Raw genomic sequence first — 17131 nt, 5'->3', positions numbered from 1 at the left:
TATTTCATAGTATCGATACAATCGATTCATTACCTTTTAAAACGATGTTAGATCGATATATGTCTAGATCGATATAACTTGCCGAGCACAGATCGATGTAGTTGGATCATTAAGAATATGAATCGATACATCGATGTAGTTGATGAATCGTTACACCCCTAATGTACATAAATATGAAAATCACACAGTATAAAAAATCTCAAACTCAACCCCCCCCGGGGTAAATGAGGGCCACTGTCACAGTGTCTGGTTTGTGTATTCCTGGGTAACCACTAGAGGTCCTCTTCCCCCACGGTGTCATCCACTCATAACTACATTTCCCATCATCCTGTTCTGTCACTCATTGATTCATTGCACACAGCTGTCTCCCGTCACCGTGTCAGTATCTGTGTGTATATATTCCTGTTTGTTTCAGTGTTTGTCACGGAGTCCTTGTTTTATGTCAACGCACTTCCAGAGGTCTGTTTGTTCCCTGTTCTTGTCTTGTTTCTTGTCTTGTTTCTTGTCTTGCTTTTATGGTTTTGACCCTTGCCTGGACTGGATACGATTGTGGATTACCCAATAAATATTACTGCACTTGGATCTGTCTTTCTCGTGTGTGTGTGTCGTGACACACACACAAAAAAAGAACACTTTCATTTAAGCATTTTGCAATCTGTGGCAAGAAGGATCCCCCCCCCCCCCCCCTATTTAAAATAAAAATAAAAAATCTAAATCTCCAACCCGAAGGTAATAGCTCAAACTCATAAAACAGAGGATTCCTATGGTCTGATATAATTTTTGTGGCTTTGCTAAGGTATTTTGTAGATTTGTTCTAGACCCTTCAGAGCAGTGGTTCTCAACTCCAGTCCTCGGGACCCACTGCTCTGCACATTTTGTATGTCTCTCTTATCTGACACACTCAGTTCAGTTCATGGAGTCTCTCCTAATGAGCTGATGATCTGGTTCAGATGTGTTAAATAAGGGAGACATACAAAATGTGCAGAGCAGTGGGTCACGAGGACTGGAGTTGAGAAACACTGCTTCAGAGGGATACCAAGTGGTTTACTAGCAATACTTAAGACTTTCCTTTGTGACAACTCACAGTGACATTTTCCAAATCAACAGGTGATGCAAAAGATCAAACACTTTAAAGGGGTGGTATAATGCCCTTTTCACAAGATGTAAAATAAGTGTGTATGTGAAGTTTTAGCTCAAAATACCCCACAGATATTTTTATATAGCATGTTAAAGTTGTCACTTTTTGAGGGTGAGCAAAAACGCACCGTTTTTGTGTCTGTCCCTTTAAATGCAAATGAGCTTCTGCTCCCAGCACAGGGGGCGAAGCAACAACAGCTCATTCTTAGCAGCTTCGATTACCTCACACAGGCATGCACTGAACATTTCAAAGACTTTTAGCCTTTTATGTTCAAACCGGAGTCAGACAAAGATGGAGAGACTCAAGAAGAAGTAACAACATGTAGACAACATTTCTGAATGGTTAGTTGATGTTATGTAGCTTACGTGTAGTTATCATCTAGTAATTGATTAACATATTCTATTGATCATCTGTAAATCGTGTTCCAGGGGCAGGGTTTATGCAAATTCTAGGGTTGGTGATGTCACTAACCTGAGAGGAATGTTGTGTAGTCCCTACCAGCCGTTTGCAGTAATTCTTAAAAAGCAATTTCTTAAAAAGAAAATATCTCCCTTTGCTTTGAACTTTGAGCGTTGTAACTTTGCAGATGTTGTTTATCCTCAAACAGCAACATTACACACTAACTAAAGTTAGAAAAGTGAAATCATAATCAACTACCCCTTTAAATAAAATAATTATATTAATTATACTATGAAGATAACAATAACAATATCATTCTGTTGTTCGAGCTCTTTACAGCAGGATGGATTCTGATTGTTTTTTTCATTCATCAGCTGGAAAAAAAGAATTCTGAAAGTGATTCCAACGCCATCGTTCCTCTGGCTGCTATCGTTCCTCTGGCTGCTATCGTTATAGTTGTGGTGTGGACTCTGCTATTCTTTTACATTTAGAATTATTTTTATTCGTCTTGGTGTGAACAGGCTGGTTAGGTGGGAGGGTTATTCAACTGGTTTAGTAGAATAGAGATATAGAGGGTCTGCTTTTGTATGTGTGGAGAAGTCCCATGTTAAAAAAAAAAAAAAAAAAAACTCCTTGTGGCTGCCTTTACGGCATGACTTTTAAAAGATTTGCTAAAGGAGACAACTCTGCCTCCCACTATCATGTCATGCCACTATGGTCTGAGTTTGTGGGGCAGAAAAAAAAAAGAGGGACAGAGAGAGAAAGATACTGTGTCACTCTGAGGATGTCACAGCAGATAAAGTCATTATTATAAAGTGTGGAAGTGCCACATAAAACTTTGTAAAAGAGCTTATGTGACAAAGGCAGAGCAGCTGACTCATGCTAGGGCCTGCTTTGGGAAATAAAGTTAAGAGGAAGTTCAGTACAGGTAAACAAGGAAAAGGGGATAGCCTCACACTGGTTTTGAATATGAGTATTAAGAAAAAGGAGTAAGAAATCATTGGAAATTCAGTGGCATTAACATTACTGTTAAACATTTAAAATGATGAGCCGCTGCAACAACTTCTGTTGGAGAGCCTCATTAACTGCGATGGGTCCTTTTCACAGTGTGATGACGCATTTCAACAGTTATTAACATCGTACATCTAGCAATGTTTTCATATTTAAATTAGTTTTTTACATTTATAAAAAAAAACATCTATACATTTTATTTCTTTGTGTTATATTATCTTGCCATAAAGTAAACTAGTTTCTAATACAACGGTTGATTTTACATCAGTCAGTCACATTCAATGTTATGTACGGATCTTGGCTTTGAGCCCAATAATCTTTGAATGGTAACAGAACAAGCCGATGCACATTGGCAAATGAGTTTTGCAACGCAAGCCTCTCCCCCGCTTTCGGGTATATAAGGCAGTGTGTGAACAATACCACACTTCAGAGCCGAGTGGACGTTGAATTACTCGGCTCTTCATTCATAGTTCCTGTGTATCAGAACAAGAGGGTTCTTGTTCCTGTGTTGGTGTAAAGTCATGTTCCAGCGGAGGTTGTGGTTGCTGAGTGTGCACAGTCTGGTGCAGTGGCTGTTCCCCTGAACGCTTCAACATCTCTAAGAGACAGTAGATTCTCTAAAAGAGTAAACACAGGTGTGACGTTGCATCGTTTTAAAGATGTCGTTTCACCTGTGTGTTTCTGGATGCGTCTGACAGCCACAATCTCTGACTCACATGTTTGGGCCGTAAGCAAGCTGAGGAGGCGTTCGTTGATGAGTCACCCACTGCGGGAAGATGACCATTGTGATGTTGAGATCAAGACCAAGATACCTGAAAAGAGGAGGAGTCCGCTTTCGGGCAGGAATTCCCCTAATACAAGTGTCCAGAAATGTTGTTGTCTCAACAGATACCTCCACCATGGGCTAGGGTGCTTGTATGAGACTTGTATGAGTCCTGGACAGGACCTTGTCTGCAGTGGCATATCAATTGCCTCGAGCTGCTAGCAGTACATCTTGCCCTGCGACGGTTTCTGCAGTCACTGCGGGACAAACGTGCTGGTCTTGACGGACAACACATCGGCTGTTGTGTACATCAACCGTCAATGTAGTCTACGCTCCCGTTGTATGTCGCAACTTGACCGTCATCTCCTCCTGTGGAGTCAGATGTGAATCAGATCGCTTCATGCCATTTACATCCAGGGCGAGCTCAATCATGCGGCTGACAAGCTCTCATGACAGCATACGTTCAGGGAAGAGTGTAGACTCCAACCCCCGGACAGTTGAGCTGATTTGGGAACTCTTTGGGGTCGCTCAGGTTGACTTGCTCATGTCCTCGGAGACAACCCACTGCCAGTTGTTCTATTCCCTGACTGAGGGGACCCTTAGCATGGATGCAAGTATGCGTTTCCCTCAGTGAGCCTTCTTGCACAGACACTGTGTAAGGTCAGGGAGGACGAGGAGCAGGTCTTGATGGTTGTGCCTTACTGGCCCACCTGGACCTGGTTCCCAGAACTCATGCTCCTCACGACAGCACCTCACATCCATCAAGAGGGTGGGGGCCTGCAGGCATTTTTGGTCGACGAAGCGTGCCTGGAATTCGGGCCAGCCAACTCTCATCCTGAGACCTGGATACGTGCCCAAAGTGTCCACCATTCCTTTTGGGGACAAGGTGGTAAAGTTGCAAGTGCTGCCCCCAGAGGAGACAGACCCAGCCCTTGCATTGCTGTGTCCTGTTCGCTCCTTGTGTATGTACATGGGCCACACGCAGAGCTTCATAAACAGCTCTATGTCTGCTATGGAGGCCAGCAGAAGGGAAAGGCTCTCTCCAAACAGAGGTTGGCCCACTGGATTGTGAACACCTTTTGTCTTGGCGTACAAATCCAAAGAGAGTTCACTCGACTCGTGGTGTTGCTTCCCCCTGGGCGTTGGCACACGGTGCCTCTCTGGCAGACATATGCAGAGCTGTGGGCTGGGCGACACCTAACACATTCGCAAGATTTTACAATCTCTGAGTGGAGCTGGTTTCTTCCTGTGTGTTGTGTACAAACAGGTAATATGCGGGAAGTTTGGTTCGGTGTCTCGCTTACTGCGCCATTCACCTTTGAGGACAGGATACAAGTACCTATTCTGCTCCCCTGGTGAGTTCCCCGGCTGGTGAACCCTGGTGGAGTTCCTCCAGCATCCCCGGCAGTCAGATGCGGTGAAGGCATTTGACGCCAGGTCTAGTCCTTGTGTGTATGCCCGGTTGGTCAGCCCCTGTACTAGCCCATATGTTGTGATTCCCCTCCTAGGTGATCCCATATGTGTATTCTTCCATGGTATGGCTTCCCTGTTGGCAAGCCTGTGTCTTTCCTTCAGCAGAGTCCACTCTGCCATCTCTGTAACGGTATTGACTTCACCCCTGGACAAGGCGGGATCTACAACAGAGATCTTCTATATGTAGCACTGCCCTAGCGGTCAGTCCAAATGTGTAACACCATGTTACCTCCCTACGGACAGGATGTGGTCTCCGTAGCGTTCCTTTCAGTCGGAAAAGGCACGCTTTCCTGTTGTTATCCAATAGTCTCACTGTACAGGATGAATGAATGAATGAGGCATTTAAATAGCGCTTTCATATGTACTATTGTACACCCTGTAAAGGATAACAAGAGCTTCTGTGATTGACATTCTCTATGCACAGCCCTGTCCCTTCTTTCCACCCCAAAATGTGCGGGGGGACCAGCTGGCTTGCTCAGGGCGCTGGAAGAGGCAGCAGTTGTGGCGTCTTCAATAGGGATCCCAATTTGTCAGTTCAGTTCTGACGTAACTTCGAACATGACTTCCTGATAGGCAACATTTAGGTTACTAATGTAACTCCCGTTCCCTACGTCCTGTCTCCACAACTTCTGTACCTCTGCTGGCGGCCGGGACCCCCTCTTTCGTGTCTTGCGCTTGAAAATGGTTTGAAATCAAATTAAAATGTGCACACACGAAATTGTAATTTTATTACAAGTATCTGATTCCAGAATTGGAATCGATTTAACGATAACCAACCCTAGTTGGCGATTCTATATGCCGACTGAACGAAGTTCATTTAGTGTTCGTTGTAATGACTTCCACTTCAGAGAACCCTGGAAATGTGAAAAGGGTCCATGAAAAAACTTCATCAAATGGGTGGTACCAAATGCAATAAAACAATAAAAACAAAGTGTTGTGCTTTTTGCCAAATAAAGAAAAATAAACACGAAGCGAGTTCTGCCTTCTCTCTGTCAGTTAAGTCCATTCTGAAACGCGTCCGAAAATGAACAATAACTCAGCGAATACTCAGTCAAACAGGCATACAGACACACAGGCATGAAGCTTGAATTCTCTTCTTTTAAATGAAGTAATTTATATAAAAAACAAATATTCTCAGCTTGTGAAATCTGTATTAAAAGAGAGCGATTCCAGTCGAGCTCATTAGAGCTCATTCAAATGTAATGTGACCACGCCCCGGAGAGCGCGCACTATTCAAACGCAAATGAATGAGGCAATCCATGCAAACCTGTGAACGCCCCCATATCAGCTTGAAAAAACACAAGTTTATTCAGATCATTACTTGTTTACACCGTCTCGCAGCGCTGTGAGGAATAATAATAATGGAAAATGTACCTCAGAAGTGCGGGTATTTCGAGGAGCAAGGATCCGACTGAGCTGAGGAATACTGTAGTAAGTTTTTTTTCCTTCTCAAGTGAATCGCGTTTCTGTTTGTGAATGAATGAACGGCAGAGATGCGTGCTGTTTACCACAGCTCGCAAAAAGACCATTTAAATTTAAATCGCTTTCTGTGTGTGAATGAATGATGATGTTTTAGCAAACTGTATTGCTATACTGAGATGAGTAAAAATCGGCTGAAATATGTTGAAATAAAATGTAGGCTATTTGTATAAGCAACGTATTAAACTGCAAATTAACATTTATATGCCCTAATATTTCATAAAAACAACGTTACAGTCAGGCGAAATATGAAAGACAACATTTTGTTGACTAGATTTGGGTACAGTTTTTACTGTAGAATATACTGCCACATCAAATAAGCTTTTGTTTAGCAATTTCTGCTCATACGTTTTATATATATATATATATATATATATATATATATAAAATACTATTTTTGTCAAAAATAAAGTCATCAACTAAGATGTTAGCAGTTCCAATGTTGGCTATATTCAAACTAATGAATACATATGATAAAATGTAGGCCTATAATCATTTTTTTACAAAGAAAGAGTACACTTGAAATATTGTTGAAATTGTAATTATTGTTGTAATTGTAACCTTTTTAATAAAATAGCAAAACATATTTACAAGATAGATATATCTTTTGTCCTTGCATTGTGGCTCAGTCAGTGTCACACCTGAATGAATGGCTCATTATGCAGAGTGGGTGGGACATTGTATTCTCAGGTGTAAACTACTCCCCCTTCACGCCCCCCTCGCATATTGGCTTTCCAAGCAAAACCTGTTTTACACAATTTAAAACAATGTATTGGTTTATGTGAACGATAAAGCAAGACTATTTTCACATAATTTTGAAGCCAGAACTCGAAGCGACAACATCCATTAGTCAAAAGTCTTATTGACACATATTTAGTATGCGTTTTGTGGTCTTATTTCAGCAACTTTCATTTTTATTTTTTCAAATAACCACGCATAAACATTATTCTCTTAAAAATACAAACATCTACATTCATGTTGCTCACATATTATGGTAGCCCTGTTTGTGCTATATAGAGTGAATTTACACCTTTGCCATTATCATGTTTATAAATAACTGAAAAAAGCACAAATGTCAGGGCATGTCAAAACATCCCAATGGCCCCAAAAACACCTTAGACCCCAGAGGGTTAAGCAACCCAAAGGGACTAATTTATAATTCATTTGGCTCAAGGGTTCAAAACACTACGGGTTCAAGTTCTCTAAACACTTACATTTAAGTCACATTTACATTCAGCACTAGGTGTGAATCTGGCAGGACAGGTACTGCCCGGAGGAGACACGCTCTGTCACTCACCTCTGGAGCGATGTAGTCTGGTGTTCCACAAAATGTACGAGTGAACACACCCTCCACAATGTTCTCCTTGCACATACCAAAGTCTGCAATCTTAATATGACCCTCTGCATCCAGCATGACGTTATCTAATTTCAGATCCCTGAAAGAGATACAAATACAGTGGGTACGGAAAGTATTCAGACCCCCTTAAATTTTTCACTGTTTGTTATATTGCAGCCATTTGCTAAAATCATTTAAGTTCATTTTTTTCCTCATTATTGTACACACAGCACCCCATATTGACAGAAAAACACAGAATTGTTGACATTTTTGCATATTTATTAAAAAAGAAAAACTGAAATATCACATGGTCCTAAGTATTCAGACCCTTTGCTGTGACACTCATATATTTAACTCAGGTGCTGTCCATTTCTTCTGATCATCCTTGAGATGGTTCTACACCTTCATTTGAGTCCAGCTGTGTTTGATTATACTGATTGGACTTGATTAGGAAAGCCACACACCTGTCTATATAAGACCTTACAGCTCACAGTGCATGTCAGAGCAAATGAGAATCATGAGGTCAAAGGAACTGCCTGAAGAGCTCAGAGACAGAATTGTGGCAAGGCACAGATCTGGCCAAGGTTACAAAAAAAATTCTGCTGCACTTAAGGTTCCTAAGAGCACAGTGGCCTCCATAATCCTTAAATGGAAGACGTTTGGGACGACCAGAACCCTTCCTAGAGCTGGCCGTCCAGCCAAACTGGGGAGAGAAGGGGAGAAGAGCCTTGGTGAGAGAGGTAAAGAAGAACCCAAAGATCACTGTGGCTGAGCTCCAGAGATGCAGTCGGGAGATGGGAGAAAGTTGCAGTAAGTCAACCATCACTGCAGCCATCCACCAGTCGGGGCTTTATGGCAGAGTGGCCCGACGGAAGCCTCTCCTCAGTGCAAGACACATGAAAGCACACCTGAAGGACTCCAAGATGGTGATAAATAAGATTCTCTGGTCTGATGAGACCAAGATAGAACTTTTTGGCCTTAATTCTAAGCGGTATGTGTGGAAAAACCAGGCACTGCTCATCACCTGTCCAATACAGTCTCAACAGTGAAGCATGGTGGTGGCAGCATCGTGCTGTGGGGGTGTTTTTCAGCTGCAGGGACAGGACGACTGGTTGCAATCGAGGGAAAGATGAATGTGGCCAAGTACAGGGATATCCTGGACGAAAACCTTCTCCAGAGTGCTCTGGACCTCAGACTGGGCCGAAGGTTCACCTTCCAACAAGACAATGACACTAAGCACACAGCTAAAATAACGAAGGAGTGGCTTCACAACAACTCCGTGACTGTTCTTGAATGGCCCAGCCAGAGCCCTGACTTAAACCCAATTGAGCATCTCTGGAGAGACCTGAAAATGGCTGTCCACCAACGTTTACCATCCAACCTGACAGAACTGGAGAGGATTTGCAAGGAGGAATGGCTGAGGATACCCAAATCCAGGTGTGAAAAACTTGTTGCATCTTTCCCAAAAAGATTCATGGCTGTATTAGATCAAAAGGGTGCTTCTACTAAATACTGAACAAAGGGTCTGAATACTTAGGACCATGTGATATTTCAGTTTTTCTTTTTTAATAAATGTGCAAAAATGTCAACAATTCTGTGTTTTTCTGTCAATATGGGGTGCTGTGTGTACAAAAAAAAAAAAAAAAAAAAAGAACTTAAATGATTTTAGCAAATGGCTGCAATATAACAAAGAGTGAAAAATGTAAGGGGGTCTGAATACTTTCCGTACCCACTGTAACTTGGCAGTACATTAACATAGAGAGGGTGTTACTGAAAACAGGGGAAAAGGGTTCCAGACAAAAAAACTAAAAAAACTAAAAAACAACACTGATGTTTGTCTTGCTGTCTATTTAAAAAAATAAAAAAATAAAATCTCCCCCAGCACATGAGCACAACTCAAATTTAGTTCATTTTAATTAATTTCAATTTCACTGTGGGGGTTTCTTTTTTCCTGAAACAAGGACTCTGTCTCTTTCATTCTTGCTGACGTCAGTTCATGTGTTTGCTCTATTTCCCTAGGCCAGTTTATTCGCTCAAAAAAAGAAAATACAAAAATAACTAGGTTTAGCACCTAAAGAGAGTCAGAATTAAGTGAATTCCTGGTTGAAGGTTTGAGCTAAATAGCGATTTCTTATTTATTTTTTTAATGTTATTTGATCAGAGTCAAGGCAATATTTGTCACATTTCATAAATACGGTATGATGGCCTTTTCTTTTTTTTTTCTTTTTTATAAATCATAGAGACAAAAATTACCTTTACTACTGTATCTAACAACTAAAATCACACATCGTTCAGTTCATTGCTGTAAAAATATACTTTTAATTATTATCTAACCCACATTTTACACTTTCATTTAAATCATCATTGCATTTTCACAAAAAAATTGTGATTCCCCCAAAAAATTACATTATTTGGAATCTTTCCACAGCATTTTGGGAAGACAAGTAAATTGTCTCTATTTTTCAAAGAAAAAATATTTTTTTACTTTAATTATGGGACATATAACATATAAATAAAAATGAAGATCTATCCCTTACTGACCGGTCAATTTAGGCAAAATCTGCAACCCTATACCTTGAAACTCTGTTACCTAGGATGGCATGGTTTATTTATTTATTTTTTATGTTATTTATTGTTTTAATTTTATTTATTAATGTTATTAAATTGTTTTGGACTATACATTTTGTCTGTTAAATGTTTGCTACCTTTATTTGATATTTACCTCTAGCAAATTGCAAAATCAGGGTTTTGAACTATTTAGAAATGTCCAAAAATAAATTAACATAAAGCAGCTCACATTAAAATTAGGTTCACATCTTGAGGTTGACATTTAACATTTTCTTAAGGCTAAGGACCTCACTGACCATTTGACAGACAAACAGATAAAAGCTTCAGGTCCTTTTTTATTTTACCCTAGTGCCATAAGTGCCAATTATTGGTTTATAAATGACTGCAGTCAATCTGCCGATTACAGCCAATTAGCTTACACTTTGAAACTATTTACAGAAATATCTGAATGTGGATTTGAATGTGCATTTGAATGTGCATTTTATGTGTTCACCTGTATATGACTCCTTTCTTGTGCAAGAAAAAAAGCCCAACAGCAATCTCTGCAGCATAGAACCTGCAACAACAAGCAGATTATTTTACATAAATTTAAGCTTAAAGCTCAAACCAAGAATTCCAGATATGGTATGCACATGTATAAATACAATAAGAGAGTTGCTTACACTGCCTGTGGCTCCTTAAATTTGCCAACTTGCTGGATGTGGTACATAAGATCACCACCATTAACATACTCCATCACGAAATACAGACGATCCTATGACAAAATCACATCAAAATCAACTACATATGAAATTGTTAAGACAAACTTTGGCGTTGGACTTGTTTGAAAGGCTTTGTCTAAAAGTTTAAAAGTTAAGAAAAATCCAACCTTTAAGGACACCAATTTTCTTTGTGAATGAATAATGTATCGTAAATAAATAAATGTTCTTCCTTAAAATACAGGGTGCATAAGTTTGGACACCCGTATGTTAAATTCCCATAGAGGCAGGCAGATTTTTATTTTTAAGTATTTAAAAAAAAAAAATGTTTAGGATACTATGCATCCTGATAAAGTTCCCTTGGCCTTTGGAATTAAAATAGCCCCACATCATCACATAGCCTTCACCATATCTAGAGATTGGCATGGGGTACTTTCCATAAGATCATCTCTCAATGCAAATCAAACTAGCTATTAGGCTAACTGAAATAAAACCATGCCAATCTCTAGGTATGGTGAAGGCTATGTGATGATGTGGGGCTATTTTAATTCCAAAGGCCAAGGGAACTTTATCAGGATGCATAGTATCCTAAATTTTTTTTTTTTTTTTTAATACTTAAAAATAAAAATCTGCCTGCCTCTATGGGAATTTAACATAGGGGTGTCCAAACTTAAGCACCCTGTATTTTAAGGAAGAACATTTATTTATTTACGATACATTATTCATTCACAAAGAAAATTGGTGTCCTTAAAGGTTGGATTTTTCCTAATTTTTTAAATTAAGGCATTAAGTTCAGTTTCCAAAAGATGATTTTTTATTCCTCTTTTTAGTCAACTTTAGTATGGGTGTCTAAACTTATGCATAGCACTGTATATATATATTTTTTTCTTGTCTGTGAATATTAACGACTTTAGAGCTGCTCTGTTTCTTTCATTTCTCTTTCTCTGTCATAACAACAGTTTGTACCGTCACCTCACCATCAGTGGACATTATTGCTTAAGTATTGAGTTTTTGTTTGCCTTCTTTTGGAATGTTACCTAATGTTAGGAACTTTGATTTGGTGCTTTTCACTTGTTGGTTATGATTTTGGTGGCTTGAATTCTAGTTGTTTTATTAAAATCTTCAAGTAAATGGATCCCTCTCATTCACCCTGTCAATTCACATGCAATGTACATAAATGCTTTTTTTTTTTTTTATGAAATGTGACTATATTAAAATAAATACATACGAAACCTCATACAGTAAGTATTGTAACCAAGTATCACATTCACAAATTGGGAATACCACAAAAAAGTGTTTGTATTGTTTTGTAATATACTTATTTTTTAATCATTCTGTTCTATATATTAAACTTGACAAACCGAATATATACAAAACATCTGCCTTTCAGAATCAGAATTTGTTCGAATGATTCAATGCTCACAAAAATTAACATGCCTAAGACTTTTGCACAGTACTGTATATATATATATATATATGCAAAGATATTCATATAATTTTAGGATAACTTGTGTCTAAATACTTTTTGTGATCGCTTTAAATGTGTATTTCAGTTGCCAAACACAAACAAAACACAAACAAACAAAAACAATGCAGGATTTTTGTGAGTATTGAATCATTCTAACAAATTCTGATTCTGAAAGGCAGATGTTTTGTATGTGAGTGCCATTAGTAGGATTACCATTTAGCCCACAGACAAAGCAACTTGTTAACTGAGGCTTCTGTTTGAATGCAATATAAACCAGTTCGAATAAAAGAGTCCACCAAATGCATAAATAATAATTCAAGGAGAGAGTTTCTCACCACAGTCTGAAAGCAGGAGTGAAGATGGGTGAGGAATGGAGGTTTATCCTGCTGAGCTAGAACTCGTTTTTCCACCATGGTGCATTCGACATCATCATCCTGGATGATCACATCCTTCTTCAGGATCTTTATAGCATATAGTTCATCAGTAGACTTCATCTCAGCAAGTATCACCTGAGTATGGAATTAGCAAAAGCTCAAACTGCGAGTGAGGGCCATTAGCAAACCTATGAAACCAAACCATTTTCAAAAAAACAAAAAATCTTTGTCATGAGTCATTTTGAAACGAAATGCCATGATGCAAATGCAACACCTAAAATCACACAGAATAAAAATCACCAAATAAATAAATAAATATACAGGTATACAGTTTATATGGATAAATATATATATTGGTAAAAAAATAAAAAAATAAAAAAATAATAGGAAAATTAAAAGCATTTGTACATATTTTCAGACTAAACCTCAGTCAATCAGCACAATTTCCTGGGACCATAGTCCATACGCACCTCATTTGTGGAACATAAACAAATGGAAAAATAACAATTAAATAGCCTTATAAATAATAATATATACCAATGACTGAATTTGCATATAGAAAGGGAGAGCCAATCATATGGTGGTGAGTAAACAGTGGTGTGCAATTAGTAATACACCTAATAATGGGGAAGTGGTTGCAAACTCACCTTTCCAAAACTGCCTTTTCCCAATACTGCCAAGAAATTAAAGTCTGTGAGCTTGACTCTATCTATACTGCTGGAAGGTAAACTGGACCCACTGTCATCGAAAGGGGAGATGGCTTTTTTGGACGGACCCAATTTGGCTTTCTGCACACAGACAAACAATAACTTTAAAAACAAGTCAAAGGCAAAATTCAGATGCTTGAAAAATTCCCATGATGCAATTGGAATCCCATATGCAAGTGATGCTGGAACATGTTTTCATGTTTTCTGTCATTTATAAGGTGTTAATAGACCTTAGTCTTGGTAGAATCCATTTTAAAAAAATATTTAATTATTATTATTATATTATTTTTTTTGAAAATGAAAATGAGGCTATGATAGAGATAAATGCACAGTCTGTTTAATGGGTTGACTTAATTATGTCTAAATTTCATATCACGTTCATCAGAGTTCGCCACCAGGAATTGTTTTGGAAAAACATATTTTCAACGTTGCGTTGAATAATAATAAAAAAACCTGCTTTCCAACCCATTGAACAAATTGAATGGCTAACATTTTTGTGAAAAAATAAATATTGTGTCTGTCTACCCTGACTAAGGCCCATTAAGCTTTTAGAGATGCAGCCCAATAAAGCATAATCCACTCTTAGCAGCAGCATCTTCCTACCAATGTCCTATAACACAATCAATACACAACAAGGCTCATTCTAAATCTGCCTTCCTCATTAATTCTGGTAGTGCCCATGCAGTTTCCTAAGGCAGATGAAATTCTTTCCATCACAGCATGCAGAAGTCAGTCAGCGGGCCAAGATTCTCTGCCAAGCTGCCGGACTGGGCGGTCTTTTTTTTTTTTTTTTACAAATGACTACAAATTAAATTTGATATGCCTGTTTCTTGTTTTTGTCTGAACCTTCCTACTGAATGTTTTAAATTCTAGTGTTTTGACAGTGCCAGTAATATAATGCGACTGTAATATATTTTGACAAAGTTCTTTGTGAAATAACCACTCACTGGACTTAGTCCTATTAAGGGCATAGCTGTGGTGATAGGTGAGTCATCTAAACACAAGAAGCTCTAAAGTTTGGTTGTGAGGAAGTTGTTGTCATACTAGCCAGCCATGAGTCCAATGAGATTGTGGTGAATACAGACAACATCTGTCAAGCTAGTTTGTAACGGCTACAGAGATGACAGCTATAGGATGACAGTGAGGGGAGACACCAGAGCAAAGATTGGAGACCTGTATAAGCAAGCTCTGAAGTCAGGAACCTTTTCAGCCTTCTGTGTTGTTAAGCATTTTTTGAGCCCTCTGAGTTGGAGGTTAGGGATTATAGAATACATATGCCAGCATATCAGGTGCCTTGGAGTGTACTGAATTGCTTAGGTGGTGTATAGAAGCAGTTATAGGCACTCAGAAGACCCGAGGCACAAGGTGGCGATATTCATGACAATGCAAGTTTTATTAAGCAGTGGATTTGTCCCAACATTAGATCAAGATAGTATGAAGTACCCTTTCAGTCGCTCACGTTTGTCGTAGTCGACGTGTCGACTGATTGGGATCACGCTTAGGGAGCCTGTCATCTTCGAGTATTGATAAAACGAGCCAATGCACACATTGGCGTGCGAGCTTTGCATCCACGCTCCGCCCCGCAGCGTGGGTATAAATACGGAAGTGGATGCACGCACCACTTGTCTTTCGCTTCGAAGCCGATCGGTCTTCATGACTGTGTCTCTGAAGAGTGCTGATTCATTCAACGAGCGAGTGTGTGGGTGCTTCTTCTGGAAGTCTCTCCCAGTGCTGGTGGTTCTACAGTGTGAGTGCAGCGGTGGTCGAGAGCCTTCTGAGCTCTCAACTGCTGTTTTAACAGCATTCCTTTTTGTGTTTGTTTGTCTGACGGCCGGTTGAGGGCGAAGAAAGTGTGTGCTTCACTGGTACAGGTTGCACCATCCCTGTCAGTGTTGCTGCGATCATTCCCCTGTGTGCTCCGGCACTGGTGAGAGTTTTTCATTTCCTGAAAGAGCAACGTGGGTGTGTTTGCGTCTTTTTCAAGATGTCATTCCACCTGTGCGTTTCTGTATGTGGTCGTTCTTTGTCCCTCTATGACGGTCACATTAGTTGCATCACGTGTTTGGGATTACAGCATGCTGAAGCAGCTTTTGTGGATAGTTCATGTTCTCATTGCGAGAACATGACTATCGCGGAGTTGAGATCGAGACTCGCCTTTACCATGCCTCATTACTCACTCTATCACACCGCAGCCAGTGGAGCCTCCCGTTGAGCACGCTGGTCCCTCTGTAATGGACCGACCAGCCGTTTCATTCGGGGCCCCTCCAGAGGACAGGATTCCGATTGCAGCATCGGAGGGTGAGCTGGCCTCTGGAGATGATGACTCGGCTGCGTTATCTCCCTCTGGGAGTGTAACGTTGCCCAAGCCAGATTCAGAAATGTCAGCTATGCTGAAATGGGCCGCCGAGGCTGTCAGGCTTGCGTGGAATCCTCCACCGTGTCCCGAACAGTCTCGGTTGGATGATTGGTTTCTCGGGGCGGGCCACGATGGTTCTCAGCTCGTCGCCCCAGTGCCTTTCTTTCCCGAAGTGCACGGAGAGCTTACCAGGTCGTGGACGGCACCTTTGTCTGCCAGAAACTGCTTGAGTAGCTCCTCCCCCCTACTACCCTTGATGGAGGAGCGGATGAAGGGTTTCGAGGCTCTCACTCCAGTGGAGCGACACACCTGTGTCCGGTGGCCGCTGCCTTTTGGACAGGGGATTCTCGTCTCCCCTCTAATGCCTCTGAGTTAGCACGAGTCTGTTAGCACGCCGCTTCCTCTTTGCATGCCATGGCATTGCTACATGTCTACTAGGCCAAGGCACTCATGGACATGCATGAGGGTAGCCCAGATCGTGTGCTCATAGGTGAGCTCTGCACCGCAAACGACCTTCCCCCCTGGGGCACTAGTGTTGCGGTTTGCGCGATCGGTCTGGCAATGTCCACCCTAGTGGTCCAGGAGTGCCATCTCTGGCTCAACCTGGTTGATATGAAGAACACAGACAACACCGTGGAGACAGGTAGGTGTTGCATCGCACACTCAGACCCCGCTTCGGGCCGCCCCCGGGTCTTCCAAGCCAGGTCCCCGTCCTCCACCTCGCTGCCCCACACTGCGGCCTGTGGTACCCGTAGTTCCCTGGCCCGGTTCGTAGAAGCCTGGAAAGTGCTTCCCAACCGGTCCAGTCGGCTCCTCCGTACCATCAGACTCGGCTGTATGATTTAGTTCGGCCGGCGTCAGCACAAGTTCAGCGCTGTTCGCTACACTCCGGTGTGGAGCGAATGTGCACCTGTCATGCGTGCGGACATTGCAGTCCAACTAGCGAAGGGTGTGATTGAGCCGGTCCCTCCCAGAGTCCTGCACGGGTCCGATTTTGTAAATCCGCACCCGCCCGTACCCGCAGTGCTTAAAACCGCATCCGACCCGTTTTCCGACAGCAGCACTAATTAAAATCCGCACCCGACCCGACCCGCTTAAAATAGAACCGACACCCGACCCGCACCCGAAATAAACTCAGTTTAGCCAATCACATTATAGATACAATTACAAAAATGTTTATTGCCAGGTCATACAGAAGTTATTACACGACAATTAACACAAGGACAACTTCAGCCGAAGCTGTCAAAAGGTACATGAAGAACATGGCTAACGTTACCACAAAACTGAGTAGCCTAATATAACAGACGCAGCTACAACACTATATATGCCACGCAATTTCGTCTAGCCTACATTTGACAAGT

General features: G+C 40.9%; 1 protein-coding gene across 1 annotated transcript in view; it reads right to left on the bottom strand.

The window, feature by feature from the left end:
- prkcaa (protein kinase C, alpha, a) overlaps positions 1–17131 on the bottom strand; it is a 179610-nt gene that overhangs the window by 23377 nt on the left and 139102 nt on the right. The window contains exons 9-13 of the mRNA XM_084426094.1: positions 13355–13495; positions 12669–12842; positions 10830–10921; positions 10661–10723; positions 7561–7699 (exon numbers count right to left, since the gene is read on the bottom strand). Of these exons, the coding sequence (XP_084282220.1) occupies positions 7561–7699; positions 10661–10723; positions 10830–10921; positions 12669–12842; positions 13355–13495 (609 nt within the window). The remainder of the gene's footprint in view (positions 1–7560; positions 7700–10660; positions 10724–10829; positions 10922–12668; positions 12843–13354; positions 13496–17131) is intronic.

Source organism: Rutilus rutilus, assembly GCF_951802725.1.
Source record: "Rutilus rutilus genome assembly, chromosome: 12".
Classification (NCBI taxonomy): domain Eukaryota; kingdom Metazoa; phylum Chordata; class Actinopteri; order Cypriniformes; family Leuciscidae; genus Rutilus; species Rutilus rutilus.
This window is presented reverse-complemented; position numbering and strand designations above follow the sequence as displayed.